Source organism: Cetorhinus maximus, chromosome 1 (assembly GCF_964194155.1).
Source record: "Cetorhinus maximus chromosome 1, sCetMax3.hap1.1, whole genome shotgun sequence".
Classification (NCBI taxonomy): Eukaryota; Metazoa; Chordata; class Chondrichthyes; order Lamniformes; family Cetorhinidae; genus Cetorhinus; species Cetorhinus maximus.
This window is the reverse complement of record NC_135879.1, coordinates 36,573,609-36,591,512: the sequence shown is the minus strand read 5'-3', so window position 1 is coordinate 36,591,512 and position 17,904 is coordinate 36,573,609. Positions and strand designations below refer to the sequence as shown.

General features: G+C 42.4%; 1 protein-coding gene across 14 annotated transcripts in view; it reads right to left on the bottom strand.

Moving 5' to 3' along the window:
- The window catches only part of LOC144679358 (NEDD4 family-interacting protein 1-like), a 188,994-nt gene extending 171,325 nt beyond the window's left edge, over positions 1–17,669 (bottom strand). For 4 of the 14 annotated variants that reach the window (XR_013576339.1, XR_013576332.1, XR_013576337.1 and 1 more), the window contains exons 1-2: positions 17,519–17,666; positions 17,167–17,254 (exon numbers count right to left, since the gene is read on the bottom strand). Coding sequence is in view for 8 of the 14 variants with exons in the window: in XM_078539728.1 (XP_078395854.1) it covers positions 17,167–17,254; positions 17,519–17,557 (127 nt within the window). In the remaining 6 variants the exon portion in view is untranslated. Of the gene's footprint in view, positions 1–17,166; positions 17,255–17,518 lie in introns of all 14 variants that reach the window. The other 10 variants (XR_013576344.1, XM_078539754.1, XM_078539763.1 and 7 more) reach the window with 5 other exon arrangements.
- Positions 17,670–17,904: the final 235 nt, after the last annotated feature.

The window sequence follows — 17,904 nt, the reverse complement described above, 5'->3', positions numbered from 1 at the left end:
ATCTGGGGGAGATACATGAGGCTGTGCTTGGCGTGGTGTCCCTGGTGGAGTCTACGCGGACGATCGCCGAAGCAATGAGCCACATGTCCGAGCACCATGTGTCCTCCATAGAGGGATTGGCGACTCTCGTGCAGAGCCTCCTCCAGGAGACCCATCAGGGCTTCCTGCGGATGCGCTGTGACCAGCTGGTCATTGCCAATGTGGGAGATGGCCTGGGCACCAAGTTTCCCAGCTCGGTGCCTATCCATCCACGGTGAGCAGGGAAGTCCGAAGTGACCTCATGTCGGCGCAGCAGCTGCCTGGCGTCACTACAGGCACCTCTCAGGGCGCTCCGGATTAGGGTCGCAGCTCCTCTGCCCCTCTCCCAGTGACTGTAGCATCCGGTGAGGCTGCGACAACTGGGGGGATGCCAGCTGTGGAACTGGCAGCTCCGTCCCAGGCGGGGCCAGCACAGGCTCCACGGGCCAGAGAACGGCCGCCAAGGTTATCGAGGCCAACAGGACAGCAGAGTCAGCAGGCTGTCTCAGATGCCATTCCCAGCAATTGGGCAGCGCCAAGACGTAGCACCCGAAAACGTAAATATAAGGCACTTTAGACACATCACAGGTTTATCACAATGCTCTTGTGTTGGCCCGAGATAAGGTCCTTATGATTTGTTTTGTTTGGTAACACTATTCTCTTTCTTTTCGAATAAGTTGGTTTGCTTGACAGAATAAATTCAAATATGTCACCATGGCTGAGGGTGCCTCTCTTCTGCATGTGTATGGTTTCCAAAACTGTAATGAGTGCTTGGCTCGACATTCAGCTTTATTAACCAGGCCCTTAGTTGTTGTTCCTAATCTGGAAGGTTTTGCACTTAGGTGTCGAGTATGGAGCCTACAGCTCAGGCTTGCTCTGGAGGTCCATATGTGCTGTGCTAGCTGAAGGTTCATTGGATTAAAGCCTCCCGGGTGTCCCTGCCTCCCTGGAGTATGCCCGGGTCAGCGTCTACCCCCTCAGCATTTCCCTGTGCGTGCTCATCCTCAGACTCACTGCTGGACTCATCGTGTTCAGCTGCAGCCACTGCGTCTACGTCTTCATCGTTCACTGCGTCGCCTCTTTCCAGAATGAGATTGTGGAGAGCATAGCATGCAACCACTGTCACCGACACACGATCTGGGGGGTACTGGAGTGCGCCCCCCTGAACAGTCCAGGCATCGGAAGTGCACCTTGAGAAGAACAATGGTTCTCTCCACCACAGCCCTTGTGGAGGTGTGGCTCCTATTGTGCCACTGCTCAGCTTCTGTTCTTGGATGGCGGAGAGGCGTCATGAGCCACCTTCTGAGGGGATAGCCCTTGTCACCCAGCAGCCACCCATCAAGCCGGGCTGGAGCATTGAAGAGCGCTGGCACCTGGGAGTGTCTCAGGATGTAGGCATCACGGGAGCTGCCTGGGTACCTTGCACAGACTTGTAGAATCAGCATCCTGTGATCACACACTATCTGCACGTTCATGGAGTGGAAGCCCTTCCTGTTGACGAAGGCACCGGGCTCACCTGCTGGCGCCTTGATGGCCACATGTGTACAGTCTATTGCACCCTGGATATGGGGGAAGCCAGCAAAAGCCGCGAAGCCTCTGGCTCACTGTGTCTGGCTTTCCTGGTCATAGCGGAAGTGGATGAAGGTCAATGCACGTCTGAACAGAGCGTCTGTAACCTGCTTGACACAAGTATGAACAGCTGATTGGGAGGCACCACAAATATCATCCACCGAGCCCTGGAAAGAGCCAGAGGCATAGAAGTTGAGGGCAGCTGTGACCTTTAGAGCCATTGGCATGGGGTGTCCACCCACACAGTTAGCGGAGGTCTCAGGCCCAATCATTTGACAGATATAGTTGACTGTGTCCCTTGAGAGATGGAGCCTCCTTCAGCACTGCACCTCAGACATATTGAGGTAGCTGCTTTACCACCTGTGTACCCTGGCAGCAGGATAGTGGCGTCTTCTGCGGCCCCTTTCAGCTTGGTCTACCTCTTGGCCCTGTACCCCTTGTGCCTGCGCCTGTCCTCCCAAAGGTGGCTCCCCTGGAGGCTGATTGTCCACTCCTGGCCTCCTCCCCCTTCTAGCCCTCCCTTCCTCCTCAGACGAGCTGCCTCCAGTGGAGGGTTCAGCTCCCATTCCCAAGCTAAGGGAAGGCTTCCTGAAACCTGCAAGCCCAGAAAAGATTCCTCACTGCAGAGTGCTGACCTGAAGGTTAAGAGTCCAGAAAAAGCAGCTGGTATGCGTTTTGAAGTACTGCAGCTCACACAGGCAAGTTTTTAAAACTTTCAGAAATAAATGCTTGACTGTGTACTCTCGTGAACCCAGTTATCCCGCCTGTGGATGGGGTTCATACAAATGTTGTCCTACCCGCCTGTCCATTGTGCCCGTACGCCGACCCAAAGATCGTACGGGTGCCGAAAAATTGCTGTCGATTGGCACCTCAAGGGCCTTAAGTGGCCCGTTAATTAATGGTGGGCGCACATCAGATATCATTGTGCGCCCGCCCAACGAAATATCGCGGTGGTGCGTGTTGATGCCTGGACGCTCGCCCAACGTCACCGCGCATCATTTTATGTGCGGACGTACGGGGCCCGCCCCCGTACGCCAAAGGGAAAATTCAGTCCATAAATTTTAAAGACCCAGGCAAGGTGACACACAATATCCTGAACCAGTCGAATTCAAAGTGAGTTTTCTTAACTTCAGTTCTGTGAAGACAGCAGCTTGAGGCATAGATGCTGAAGGCTTTTCACACTAGTCAGATCCTAAAAATGCCTTCCCTTACCAACAGCCTTCACTCCTTTATACATATTTTGCCCTTTCAATGCAAATCCCCATTGTTTCACTGTGTCTTTGGATTTTATCTTTTAGATAATAAAAATCTCTCATAGCACTAACTTTTACCCATAATCTTTAGGGAAAAATAAACACAGAGGACAGGATTTTACACTAGGTATGCGGGGGTGGGCCCGACGTGCCGGAATGTAAAAAGACGCGTGATGACATTGGGTGAGCGTGTGTCCAGACGTCATCGCGCAGTCTTACAATGTTTCGTTCGACAGGCGCCTGCCGGAGTCAGCTGCGCGCCCACCGATAATTGAAAGGCCTATTAAGGCCATTAAACAGGTAGTTAACATGAATGTTACGCTGCCCGTCCAACCTAACGGTTGGCGGGCAGGCGAAAAGTCTAAGCGGCCTTTACGTTTTTTAGGAAACCTCATCTACGAGAGAGATGAGGTTTCCTAAAGCTTTTATGAATTAAAAATAAAAACTTTTTCTGAAAAATAAAAACATGTCCCATCTCATATGACACAGTCACTTGAGGGGACATGTTTCATTAAATTTTTATTTCATTTATTTATTTTTATAAAAAGCTCTTCAATCTCCCTGAGGCAGCTCCATGCCTCAGGGAGATTGAAGCACTCTTTTGTGCATGCTGGACCCAACTCTCCCTCCTCCCCCTGCCCGCACAGGTAGCACTCAGCGTTACCACTCGCGTATTATGCTGGACGGGCCTTAATTGGCCCACCCGCGTAAAATGGCAGTGTGGAGCCGATTGCGGGCGGCGGTCAGCTCCACGACCACCCCCACCCCCACCCCCACCCACTCCCGCCGAGCCCGCCCGACGTGGGAAAAATTCAGGCCACTGTTTTTAAACTTCACCTGGCTAGGTGACACATTTCACTCCCTCTTTTGAAAACAACCTAGTCTTGTTTATTTAAAAATGCAGATGTCCTTTTACACCTCACATTCTAAACTTCCCCTATGTTTACATCAAAGCCTTCAGACCAGCTGCCTTTAATCCAATTAAGTCTCTCTCACACACATACACACATACCGGCACAGATACCATTATTTTACAATAAATTCCAGTAACATTATGAGAATTATTATATCTTCCTGACATCCCCCTCCTTATTAAAAAATGAACCGTCATAATTTAAAAAGTCAGCTTCATTTTTATTAACCCATCTTAAATTATCTCCCATGCTTATCTATATACTTACACTATTACATTACCAGGTGCATGTATTAGCATAACAATGTATAAACAAATCCTTCATATCAACAGACATCATTTCAGTTCAGTGTCCAGGTTTTAAATGTCCAATTTTCTCTTTAAGCTTCAAACCCTTGATAGTGCATCTGCAATCAGATTTTCTCATCCCGCTACATGTATAATCTGTAGATGAAATGATTGCAGTAATAAACTCCATCTGAATAGCCTTGCACTTCTTTCTTGGAATTTTTCCAGAAGCGTTAAAGGATTGTGGCCTGTATAAACAATAGTTTCTGACAAATTGTTTGCAACATAAATCTCAAAATGCTGTAATACTAACACCAAACCCAAAGTCTCCTTTTTGATCATTGAATATCTTCTCTGTTTTACATTCAACCTCTGTGAAAAATACCTTGTCAGTTTTTCAATTCCAGTGTCATCTTCTTGTAACAGTACAACCCTGATGCCTATATCACTTGCGCCAATGGCCAACTTAAATTGCTTGATGTAATTGGGTACTGCCAAGACTGGTGTCATAATTAATACAGAATTAAATCAAATTAAATCAAATTGTCAAATGCCTTCTGACACTCCAGTGTCCATTGAAACTTCTTGTTATTTTTTAATAGTTCAGCCAGTGGAGCAACCACACTGCTAAAATTTGGTACAAATTTCCGATAAAACCCACTCTTGCCCAGAAATTTCAAAACTTTTTGTTTTGTTGTTGGCACAGAGAAATCCGTGATAGCCTTGACTTTCACATCACTTAGAGCCACCTTATCATGTCCAATGGCATGGCCTAGATATGTAACTTGAGCTTTTTCAAATTCACTATTAGCCAAGTTCAACACCAAATTAGCTTCTTGTGATCGAGTAAATAATTCTTCCAGATGTTATAAATGCTCCTCCCATGTCTGACTTAAAGCTATCAAGTCGTCAATATAAACAGCACAATTGCTCAGACCTACAAATACTTTGTTTGTCAGTCTTTGAAATGTTGCAGGTTCATTTTCCATACCAAGCAGCATGACTTTAGACTGATATAGCCCATCTAGTATCACAAAAGCCGATATCTCCTTTGCTCTCTCTGATAATGATACTTGCCAATACCCTTTTAGTAAGTCAATCTTTGTGATAGATTTTGATTGTCCCACTTTCTCAATACAATCTTCCAATCGTGGTATAGGATATGAATCCACTTTTGTCACAGCATTCACCTTTCAATAGTCCACACACAATCTTTGTGTTCCATTTGGTTTCAGTACCAGCACAATAGGCAAACTCCAGTTACTGCAACTAGACTCAATGATATCATCTTGAAGCAAGAATTCAATTTTTTTCTGTACTTGTGACAACTTTGCTGGATTTAATCTATAATTATGCTGCCTTGGCGAAGATGAAATTTCTATGCATGCATCATGGGCAAATTCCGCCCCCCCCCACCCTCCCCCCCCGTTGGGGGGGAAGTGCGGGGACGGGTGTAGGTGGGCGGCCCTCCGATCGGCACCCTCAATCGGGGGCGCGACGCCATTTTTAGTGGGCTGGCCAATTAAAGCCCACCCAGCCTGACGTCCGCAGGGAAGCCCTATGTGCTTCCTGTGCGGGCAGTGGGGTGGCGGAATTCATAAAATTGAAGTGCGTTCCTTCACGCATGTGTGCGAAGGAGCGCTCCGATCTCCCTGAGACTAAGTGCTGCCTCAGGGAGATCGATTCCCAAAGTCAAAAAGTTACTGCAGTGAAAATTTCATTCACCATCCATGTTCCCGCATGTGGCAAGGTCACATGAGTTGGAACAGGGATATAACGTTAATTAAAAGTGTCTCTTAATTTTTTGATTCAGCAATGAAACCTCGTCTCACCCATGGATGAGGTTTCATGCTTTTTCAGGTGGCCGCCAGCACTCCCGACTTGCCTGCCAACCTTAGGGTTGGACGGGCAGGTCCACTAATGAGCTTAATTGTTTTTTGAATGGCCTAAATAGGCCGTTGACAGGTCGGCGGGCGCACATCCAACTCGGATGCGCGCCCGCCGAACTGACAATGTAAATGACACGGGGTGACATCGGGATGCACAACCGATGTCAACCCACGTCATTTTACACATCAGCAAGCGGGCCTTGCCCCTGCTCACCGACCGGAAGATGCTGGCCCATATGTAGCTAAATTTATCCTCCCCAGCTGATTTCCACAAATATCTTTGTGTGACTACAATAGCTTTTCCAAATCACTGACACTTGTCTGGAAGGTAACTCAATATTACATTTAAGTTTTCAAGTACCCCCTCATTATCCAATTTGATTAGAGGAAAATCAAATTCAGAAGTTGCGTTTCTACTCCTTTCCCGTTATCTACCACCACTAACAACTCCGTTTGGTCCTCTTCCCTGTCAAAGTACTTTTTAAACATATTTACATGACAGACGTCTGCTTCTTTCTACTATCTGGAGTATCTATTAAATAATTTACTTCACTCAATTTCTTTTCAATCCTGTAAGGCCCACTAAACCTTGCATTTAATGAGTCACCCGGTACCGGTAACAGAACTAGCACTTTCTCCCCAGCAACAAAACTACGAGCTGTAGCTTTCCTGTCTACTTTCATTTTCATCACTTGCTGTGATATCTTTAAATGTACCCAAGCCAACTCACATGCTCTGTCCAATCGCTCTCTGAAGTTTGATATAAATTCCAGGAGAGCAGTTTCTGAACTTTGACCGACCAATTTCTCATGAATCAATTTCAGCCGTCTCCTCACCTCATGACCATAGACGAGTTCAAAACGACTGAAACCAGTCCTGATAATAAAAATCTCTCATAGCAAATAACAAGAATGGAATTCCCTATCCCAATGCTGTGGATAATTCTGACTATACACCCTCATCATAATTTTTAGAGTTAGATGCCATCTTTCTAAGGCCCCTTGTGACTCAGGATGATAAGCTGTTGACTTCAGCTGTTTTATTCCCAAACTGTTTATTACTAGCTTAAACAGCTGTGACATGAATTTTGAACCCTGACCTGATTGTATTTCTTTAGGGCCTGAATCTTTGGGTCAGCGGGCAGGGGTGGGCCCCGATCGTCGATGCGTAAAATGACGCGCGGTGACGTCAGGCGTGCGTCCCGACCTCACCACGCGTCATTCCGGTCTTCAGTTCGGCAGGTGCACACCGGAGTCGGCTGTGCGCCCGCCAATCTGTCAAAGGCCTATTAACAATGAATTGTCTGGGCTGCCCGTCTAACCTTAAGGTTGCTGGGCAGGTGAGGAGCCCAGGCGAGCTTCACATTTCTCATGAAACCTCATCCACGGGCGGGATGAGGTTTCATGAAGGGTTTATAAATCAAATAGAATTTTTAATTAAAATTCATTGACATGTCCCAGCTCATGTGACACTGTCAGATGAGGGGACATGTCTGAATATTTATTTCTATTATTCTTTTCACGTTTTCATAATGAAAATAATCTCCCTGAGGCATGGAGCTGCCTCAGGGAGATTTCTGCGCTCTTTTGCGCGCAGGCCCCGACTCTCCCTCCTCCCCCCGCCCGCACAGGGAGTGCCGAGCACTTCCAGGTGCACGTCATGCTGGGCGGGCCTTAATTGGCCTGCCCGCGTAAAATGGCAGCGTGCAGCCAATCGCGGGCGGCAATCGGCTGCATGTCCACCTGCGCCCGTCCCGCCCAGCATGCATGACGGGGAAAAAATTCTCCCTTAGGTAAACCACATCTTGTGAAAAATTTAATTAACTCTTACACAATTTTCTTTGTTGCATTATTTCTCAAAGATATTGCTTCAGGAAACCTGGTAGACACATCCATTATTCTCAGTACTGATTTCCACTTTGAGTCTTAGGGAGGGGAACTACACAATTAATCATGACCCTAGTGAAAGGTTCTTCAAATGCTGAAATGGGAATTAAAGGTGCCGACTTAATCACTGCTTGTGGTTTCCCTATCACATGACGTGTGACATGTTCTACAAAACTTGACTACATCTCCATGCAATCCAGGCAAAGAAAAATATTATTGTACCTTCACCTGTGCCTTTCTAATTCCTAAATGTCTCCATTGGAATTTCATGAGCTATCCTCAGAATCCCATTTCTATATCCAAATGGTAGTACAATCTGCTGCAACTCCCTCCAGCTTTCATTTGCTGAAGTATGATAAGGCCTCCATTTTCACATTAAAACACTCTCCTTAAGGTAATAACATTCTGGAATACATTTTGCCTCTTTTTCTGAGTACGCTGTCTGATATAAATGTTTTATTTGCAAATCTTTTTTCTGTAGCTCCACTAACCACTTTAGCTGAATTGTCTTCCAGTCTTTCTTCCTGAACAATCTTATCAAACACAGTGTCAGCTAATTGGATTTCCACACCTTCTCCCTGCCTTTAAACTCACTTTTATTCTTGTTTCGACCTATGAGCCTGTGATCTCATTATCACACAAACTGGAAACAATCCAGGATGCTCTCTCTGCATCAATTCTGTTGAAAACACTTCTACAGGCTGCTCAACTACCATAGGCATCACCCACATTTGTGATCCAGCTATATCATTACCCAGAATATATTGAACCCCTGCAATGGGCTATTTTTCCACTACTCCAACAATCACCTCACCTGTTTTCCACTTACTCTTTAAATTTACCTTCCACAATGGAATAAGTTTAGCATCTCCATGAACCCCACCTGTTATTATCACCTGTTACTGCAATACTCCCTTTGAACAACAAACGTCACTATCCCACAACATTAAGGATTGACTAGCCCCTGTGTCTCTTAAAATTTTCACATCTTTACCTACTCCATTCTGTATACATGGAAAAACTTTCCCTTCAATCCCAAAATCTTTAAACATTTCTGCAACCTGCTCCTCAGAATTCTCTTGAGTAAACTGTGAACACATTCCCATTTATTTACCTATCATTAATTCTCCCTGCTTTACTTGTACACACACCATTGGCTTTTCCTGTGCCTGAACCTCAGAACTCACAGTACTTTTACTTCCAGTACTTTTCTGTACCCCTATAATTCCAAGAGATTTTCCTTGCAATTTCCAGCTCACACACTTCATGTGTCCAACTTTATTACAATGAAAACACGTCAAATTTCAAATGTCACTTCTACCCTCAGCACCTTTCTTTTTATTCTGAGAGAAAACTTCTTGGGAATTTCCACCTACTCCTTCTCTTTCCTGACCACCCATCTTCCTTTCACCTTCCCACTTTCTATCCTTTTCTGATTTAAAAGGGTGGTGAAAAAGAGGTTTAGCACTATGAACTAACTCAGAATCACCAGTTATCTCTGCTGCTTGTCTTACTGTTTGAACCGTCTGTTCCTCCACATGAGTTCTCACTACTGGAGGGATTGAATATTTAAATTCTTCCAAAATAATTACCTCTCTAAGAGCTGCATAAGTTGTCTCTATCTTTAATGCCCATATCCACCAGTCTAATTTATTTTGTTTTACTCTTTCATACTCAATATAAGTTTGCCCAAGCTGTTTTCCCATATTCCTAAATTTCTGCCTCAGAAACCACTCATATGTACTCACAATAGCCTTTTTTTTAACCTCCTCATAGTTCACCGACATTTCTTCTGCCAGTGAAGCATAAACTTCATGTGCTCTACCCACTAACCTGGATTGTAATAACAATGTCCAGTTTTCCTGTAGCCATTTCATCTGTTTAGCTATCATCTCAAATGAAATAAAGAATGCTTCCACATCTCTTTCCTCAAACTTTGGAAGAGCTTGTACAAATTTAAACACCTCCCCACTGGGCTCTGGTCTGGAAATAAGTCCTTCCTCACCGACTGGCATGTCTTTTTTAACTGCCTGCGTTTTAAGCTGGAACTCGCTATCTCTCTCTTTTTCTCTTTCGTCCTTTTCTAATGTGCCATTTCTAATTCCCTTTCTTGTTTTCTTTCTCTCTCCTGCCTTTCTGCTTGTTCCCATTGAAATGCTCTTCCTTTTTCTTTTTCTGCTGCCTCTAACTCAAGTTTTTTTCATTTCCTTTGCTTGTTCAAGTTCAAGCTTCTTCATTTCTAACTGAAGCCTCACTACCTCCAGCTGTGACTCACTAGTGTCAGGTATCATTTCCAACTTTAAATGCTGTGTTATACTTTCAATTATATCTGCTTTCTTAGCTCCTGCGGGTAACCCCAATTGTAATTTATCCACCAATTATATTAACTTAACTTTAGTTACCTTTTTGTACACCAGCCAAAGTTATAACTTCAACTCCCAGACAGGTCTGAGCAACTGCCAAAGCCACATTGCAGCCTCACCACTTAAAAAACACTCACACCAACTCCTGAATTCAAAGTGCTTCTTGTACTCATAACCTTAAGATTCAACAACTCCAAACCAATCAAGGAATTTCAAATATATCCCGCAAAGAGCCCCCAGCTGATGGGAAATGCTGAGTTGTTCAAATCCCAAAGGGAAACTTGAAACAACTGCCCCAACTTGTTTTGCAATTTATATAAATTTCAAGATGCATGCCTTGAATTCAGTAGTAATAAGACCACCAAGTCTTATAGGTTTTTACAAAACTAGATTAAATATTTATTAATAAGGGAAATGATTTTAAGCATATACAAATATCTACAAATTACTACTATAATAACTTCTAAATTGCCTACTTAATCTGACTCCCAGTTACACTTTTGTTAAGGCAACAGTAAGACACATAGATTTTAAAAGACCCAGGCAAGGTGACACACAATACCCTGAACCAGTCAAATTCAAAGTGAGTTTTCTTAACTTCAGTTCTGTGAAGACAGTAGCTTAAGGCATAGATGCGGAAGGCTTTTCACACTTGTTAGATCTTAAAAATGCCTACCCTTACACACAGCCTTCATTCCTTTATATATATTTTCCCCTTTGAATGCAAATCCCCATTGTTTCACTATGTCTTTGGACTTTATCTTTCTGATAATAAAAATCTCTCATAGCACTAAGTTTTACCAGTAATCTTTGAGAAAAATAAACACACTGTTCCTAAACTGCATCTGGCTAGGTGACACATTTCACTCCCTCTTTTGAAAACAATCTAATCTGGTTTACTTAAAAATGCAAATGATCTTTTACACCTTACATTCTAAACTTCCCCCATGTTTACCATGTTTACATCAAAGCCTTCAGACCAGCTAGCTTTAATCCAATTAAGTCTCTCACATACACACACACACACACACACACACACACAGATACATACAGACACAGATACCACTATTTTACACTAAATTCCAATAACATTATGAGAATTATTGTATCTTCCTGACATTTATAATAAGCTGTGTTGCTGTCAATCAGGTGTGATCCCATGGTCCCTCCACCTACTTATCGCCTATGTCACTATCATGGACCTCTCATCTATGTACTGTGCTTCCATATCACCACAGTGCGTGGCGCTTTTCCATATCATTCTCAACACCAGTGATGCCTCGATGATGTTAAATGTGCTTGTGGAACAAACCTCGTTCACATGCTTTGCAGGGTCATGGCATGTTTATTCTTAGCTATGTAAGATTGAGGTAAAGGTGTTCTCCTATCTTGTCTGCATTCTTGAAAGGTGAGAGTGTAGTGTACAAACAGAGATGTGTTAATGCATCAAGAAGGGTCATATATTGTGCAACTCAATATGCATTCTGTTTTCTGACAGGGTTTTCATGCTACAAGCCGATACTCAGAGCTTGTGTGTGCTGCGGTCTTCCAGCCGTGTTTCGGACTTTCCGAGCGTACACCCAAGGAAAAATGTTTGGAAATCTTTATTTTCTGAGAGGTTCCGCATCTTCCGGAGTACACACAGTAGCGTGGTAACCCAAACATTGCAATGGGCCAACCAACACCACTCCTGGGCATTCACTATTTCAAATGCCAAGTAAGGAGCTAGCACAAATTTAGGCTGGTCACCCATTAATTAAAAATTAATTACATTTTTAAATTCTAAATTTTCAATGTTATACTATTAATTAAAATGAATTGATTTTTTTTATCATTTCTTAACGTGAAATCTTATAACAGTCTCATAAATCTTGTTATGAAATAAAACTTATGACTTTTTGGCATTATTTATCAGACTTTTTAAATATCACTTTTTAAATTGATTTCTGATCAAAATTATTGTACTTTTTAAAAATGTTTAATTTTTAAAAAATTAATTATGCTCACAAAAAATGTGTATTTTTTTCCAATGCCTGTTTACTGTGATTTTCCAATGCCTGTTTAATGTGATTTTTTCCAATGCCTGTTTAATGTGATTTTCGAGCACCTTTTTACTGCTGCAATCCTTTGTTCAGTGTTAGTGGTGCAGTGACCATAAACCACACCCACAACTGCCTGCCATTTTCACCGGCACCAGCCTGCACCGCTGGGCCTCACTGCACCCCATACTGGGAGGGAATCCTCCCGCAAGGCAGCTGAAATTCTCGCCACTAGGATTGCAGTAGGTTCATGCGAATATTTATTCAATGTCAGCGGCAAGTGCCACCATTGACCAGAAAATTTGAGCCTTTAAGTTGCATTATCGTGGGCTTAATAGTGAATATAATTATCAGGCTAATCTGAATCTGTTGATACAAGCATTTTCAACTAATTTATTCTGGTCAATGCACAGCTTTATGAATGTGCCATATTGATAGGATAGAAAGAGAAAAACTATTTTTACTGGTGGTGAAGTCTAAGACCAGGGGACTTAGGCCTGGCTCTATTTTTTTATACGTTTCAGGAGTGAAATATTAGAAAACTTTTATACACAAGGGATGATAAATGTTTGGAACTCTCTTCCACAAACGGCAATTGCTATGAGATCAAATGTTAATCTTAAATCTGAGACGGATAAACTTTTGTTAACCAAAGGTATTATGGGAAATGGGGCCAAGGCAAGTATGGGAGTTAGGTCACCGATCTGAATGGGGGAGCCAGCAAGGGTTGAGGAACTGAATGGCCTACTCCTGAACCTATGTTCCTACTTGGCTTTTAATGCAGCACATAAATGTTTGGAAAAAAACCAAGAGAATGCTTTTCCTGGCTCTGAGGTGGCAGGCTTAGAGGCCAGTAAATGCAGTCCTGCCATTGGGAAAGTTTCCCAGCAATGGGATCAGATGCAGAGCAGCTGCCTGCCTAATTGGAGGCAGACAGCCAATTTTAATATCTAACAACACTATCAGGTTCAATCCTTTGTTCCAGCCAGCATTTTGCTTAATTCAAGCAGCCTCCCTGAGGCAGCCCGAGGGGGCAGGAGAGCTAGAAGCACCTCAGCAGTGCTCACCTCTTTTGGTGGGGCTGCCCGAGGGTCTGGAGCAGCAGGCCCTCTGTTTGGGCCAGTGGGATTAGGGCATACCGTCCTTAATTGGGTGGTAAGTCTGAAAGTGGACAATTAGGAGGCCACCTCTGGAAAGATTACTGAGTTGGTCCCACTGTTGACAAGTGCAGGCTCAGGACTCCCATCGTTCTAAAACCAATGTCCTGAAACCTGTGGTAAAATCCTGCCCCAAGCAGCATTTATAGTATTGTAAAGCCAGCAGAACAGATAAATCTGCTGAAGTTACAACCCACAGGCAGTTCCTTTCATCCCAGTGTGGATAAGTTGAGACAATTTACTGATTCTTACTGAAGATTTTGGCTCCTGTTGGCTGTTATCTTTCACTAACATTTGTGATGTCATATGGAGGCACCCTTCATTCTTCTAGAAATGCTGGGTTATCAGGCTGAGGTTCGAGTGTAAGGCCAGACTGATAATAATAATTAGGTAGTACTCATGTTTGCATGTTTAATATTAAAATAATTTAATTAACAATTGCATTTTGTTCAGAATTTCACTCGTAGTGCATTTATATGACCCAACTGATGATAAACATGCCAGAAGTTCTACTTTAGTATAAATTACTGGGATAATCCCAGTAAAGCCTGTACTGTATTAACTACCAGCAGAAAGCTGGGAAGATAGAGGGTAGAGTAAGCCTGCCACCTGCTCATTCTTGCTACAGGAGGCCTGCGCCAATTAGAGACCTGGGGTTATTGCTAAAATTGTTGGCTTATAGCTACCTTTGCCATTTCTAATGTTTAACTCTTAATTTAGCACTTCTGATGCAAAATTGGCAGCTTTCCAGTTTCAAGCCTGCATGCTATCTCTTCTCAGCATGTACATGATTCCAATTTTCATTGTTTATGCATACCACCAAGCAGAACTCATAATGTTTGAGCTCTTCCCCCATTTAATCCTCAATGTCTCTGTTTTACAGATTTTGTTATGTTTCCAATAAGTTGCTTGCCCATTTAGTGCTTTATTATGATACATCTACAGAGCACTCACACCTATCTTATTCTTACTCAAAGTGGCTAATCCCTTGAAATAGTCAGTGAATATTGTTATCAGAATAAATACTGTGACAAGCTTATGCTTTAATAGTCAGCAAATATAAGTGTCTCCCATTTCTATTCTGAGCTCAATTGAGCCCTGGATCTCAGGTAGCAGACTACTATCCTAACCTTTAACACTGACTTGTATTTCTGGAAAGAAATTTTAAAAGTTAAACACAGGCTTGTAAACACAAGATATCAATTTAATAATAATATGTTCATCCCAAAAATCCACAGGTCACAATTGTCCACAATCATAAATGCATTTGGATAGTTGTGACAGAATTAGTAAAGGGATAACTGAAATTTATTATCTCTATTCAACAGGATTGAATAATGCTTTTAATCTGAGGGAAGTTTCTTATTTTGTTATGAAACACTGCGGACACTTCACTAACCAATAAGAATGTCCAAATATGTATACAATAAAAGTTAAGACAGCATTTGCTTGTTATATAGAATAAGTTAACTCTCAGCATGGTTGAATATAACAAGTTTCAGACAAGGGGTCTGATTTTACTTATGATATTTTGTACAATTAATTAACCTCTAAGTATGTATCTTCACATGTCTATTGAGGGGCAAATGTATGATCCATGTTCACTGAGGCAACTGTAAACACCATGATGTGTCAGTTCCTTAGCCACAATTCCACCCCCTTTCTGGCCACTGTCTCACGTTGAACCAGACTATTTGTAACCTCAGTTTCCTCTTTGACACTGAGCTAAACTTCCAGCTCCATATCCTCTCCTTCGCAAAGACAGCCTACTTCCACTTCTTCAAAATCAACCACCTCTACTGCTCTTCAGCCCATTTCCTGCTGAACCCCTCATCTTGTTTTGTTACCTCTAGAATTCACTATGCCAATTTTCTTCTGGCTGGTCTTCCATCTTCCACCCTCCATAAAATTGAGCTGACCCAAAGCTCTGCTGCCCACACTTTAACTCACACCAAGTCCCACTCACCCATCAATGCTGAGCTTGCTAAACAACATTGGTTCCTGGTCTGTCAATGCCTTGATTTCAAAATTCTTATCCCCATGTTCAATTCCCTGCATGGCATTGCCCTTTCCTATCTCTGTAAATGCTTCTAGCCCTACAACCCTTCAAAAGCTCTATGTTCCTTTAATTCTGACCCCTTGTTACTTTTGTCCCACTATTGGTGGCCAGGCTTTCATCAGTCTAGGCCTATAGCTTTGGAATTCCTTCTCTGTATCTCCACTTTTCTTTCTATTTTAAGGTGCCGCTTTAAATCAAACTTTTTGACCAAACTCTTAGGTACCTTTCTTAATATTTCCTTCTTTTGTTCAGAATTAGTTTTTCTCTGGACTTAACATTGAGTTCAACAACTTCAGGCCATGAACTCTTTCCTCCATCCTCACCCCTTTTTTATCCCCTTTCTTCTACATTCATTTTTATTTCTCATCCGCTTGTTTTAGTTTTATTTGTATTCCTTTATCCGTAGTTTTATCCCCTTTTTTATCTCATTTTCTATCCTTTTTTTCCCCAACCACTGCCCCCTCCCCCCCCACCCCATCCCCAACAGGGCCATCTGTTGCTTGTTCCATGCTGTTCTTTCACACAATGCTACCCTTGTTCTGCGATAATCACATTCTGCTTTCTTACCTTTACACCACTTTAGCACCTTTTTTAGCACTTACCACTATCATTAACAATCCCTTTGTCCTTTAGTTCATGAATACTTCGTCAATCTCTCCTTTGTCCCCACCTATCGCTGGCCTTCTATCCAGCTCCACCTTCCCCACCCCCCCTTAAACAGTATAAATTTCATCACATTTCCACTTCTCTTCAGCTCTGAAGAAGGGTCATACGGACTCGAAACATTAACTTTGTTTCTCCCTCTCCACAGATGCTGTCAGACCTGCTGAGTTTTCCAGCATTTTCTGTTTTTGTTTTAGTTTTTGTCCAAACATGCTTCTGTGAATGGCCTGGACCATTCCAATTGTCTATTTCCTTTTTTCTTCTCTCTTGACTCAAAATATATATTTGCTATTATCAGAGTTATTACTTCAATGAGTTATTGAATATATCAACAAATGGGAGCTGTTATAACATGAACAGAGGGACATGGTATTTTCTATGATCTTGGTGCACCAACTGTGAATGTTAATTCAGTCGTCCCTTGTAGTAACTCTTTAACATTAGCTATAAATTAGATTTTCCATTGAAAAAATCTACAGAAATAGAGAGAAATAAAGGTCATGACAAAGGCTGTGTCCGTCTGACTTTTTTTTAGTGATTCTGAAAATGGCACTCATTCAATAAAATGCCTTTTCAATGCTTTTCACTTATGCTCATGTTCACTCTGCCACTTTTGAAAAATCTTCATGTCTTCAAGCAACTTTCTATGAATAGCAGACCATGTGAAACATGTGCATTTGAATGAAGACTTTAGTAGGAACTCAGGAATAATAATAAGGGAAGTTGAAAGGTAACTTTAAAGCTGCCAGTCTTCATGTTGAACTGGGTGCTGTTCACTGAATGCAAAACTTTGAGTAAAATGCCTCATGGATAATACAACTGAAGTGTATTATCTCATATTTAAATTCCTAGCAGTTGTCTAAATCTGAGTGAAATTAACTCAATAGTTTACTGTGCTATATCATAGCAGAGGACATCAACAAATGTACTATATACAGGATTTATGATTGGAGACTTGTGTTTCCAACATGTTTCCAACCACAAAGAGACCAATCCCTTTCAAATTACATCAATCTGAAAATAGCTTTGACAATGAATTTCTGTGGGAATCAATTGAAGGTGAACTTACTGAAAAATGTCAACAGAAAAATCCCGTCATTTCCTAGGCTGAGCTGATTGCCATCATCGTAGCCATCTCCTAACGTGAAATCATCATCCTATTTTCATCAAAAAGACAAGCAAGTTATTGTGGAAGCTATTTCTCTCTCAGATGTCATTTTACACTCACAATCTGCCTACCTATCAGTTAATTTGCTGCACACTGTTACCGTGTGAACAAACACTCCAAGTCTGCTTCTCTCCCTCCTACATCTATTTAAGCTGTACAGTAATTTAGAATTGTTGTGACATTTGTGTTCCATATGAGCTTTCAAATATGTATAGCTTGATTGCCAGCCAGCTTGTTTTAAAAAAAAACTCACATATTCGCAGAAGATAATTGGCTTTCCATTAAACTCCATCACCTAGAAGTCACCTTGTTAAGTTTCACATCATCTTTCTTCACTAGAGGAGAACAGCCATATTGGGTCAAACTAAGCTACCTTATAATAGGGGGTGGAAAGCAGACAGACCAATAAAAATGGACCCCTCCCCCAAACTTATTATCTAAGTCTCACAGCATTCAGTTCAGAACCCTGGAAAACATCCCTGTCATTAATCTACTCAGCAAGATACATCTGTCCCCTGCTAAGAATACACTGTCACTGAGAGAAACAAGTTATTTCAGGCACGGTAAAGTATAAGCACATCCACTCTCAGCAGTTGGATTCATTCCATGTCTGTACTGTTGAAGCTTTCAAACATGTTG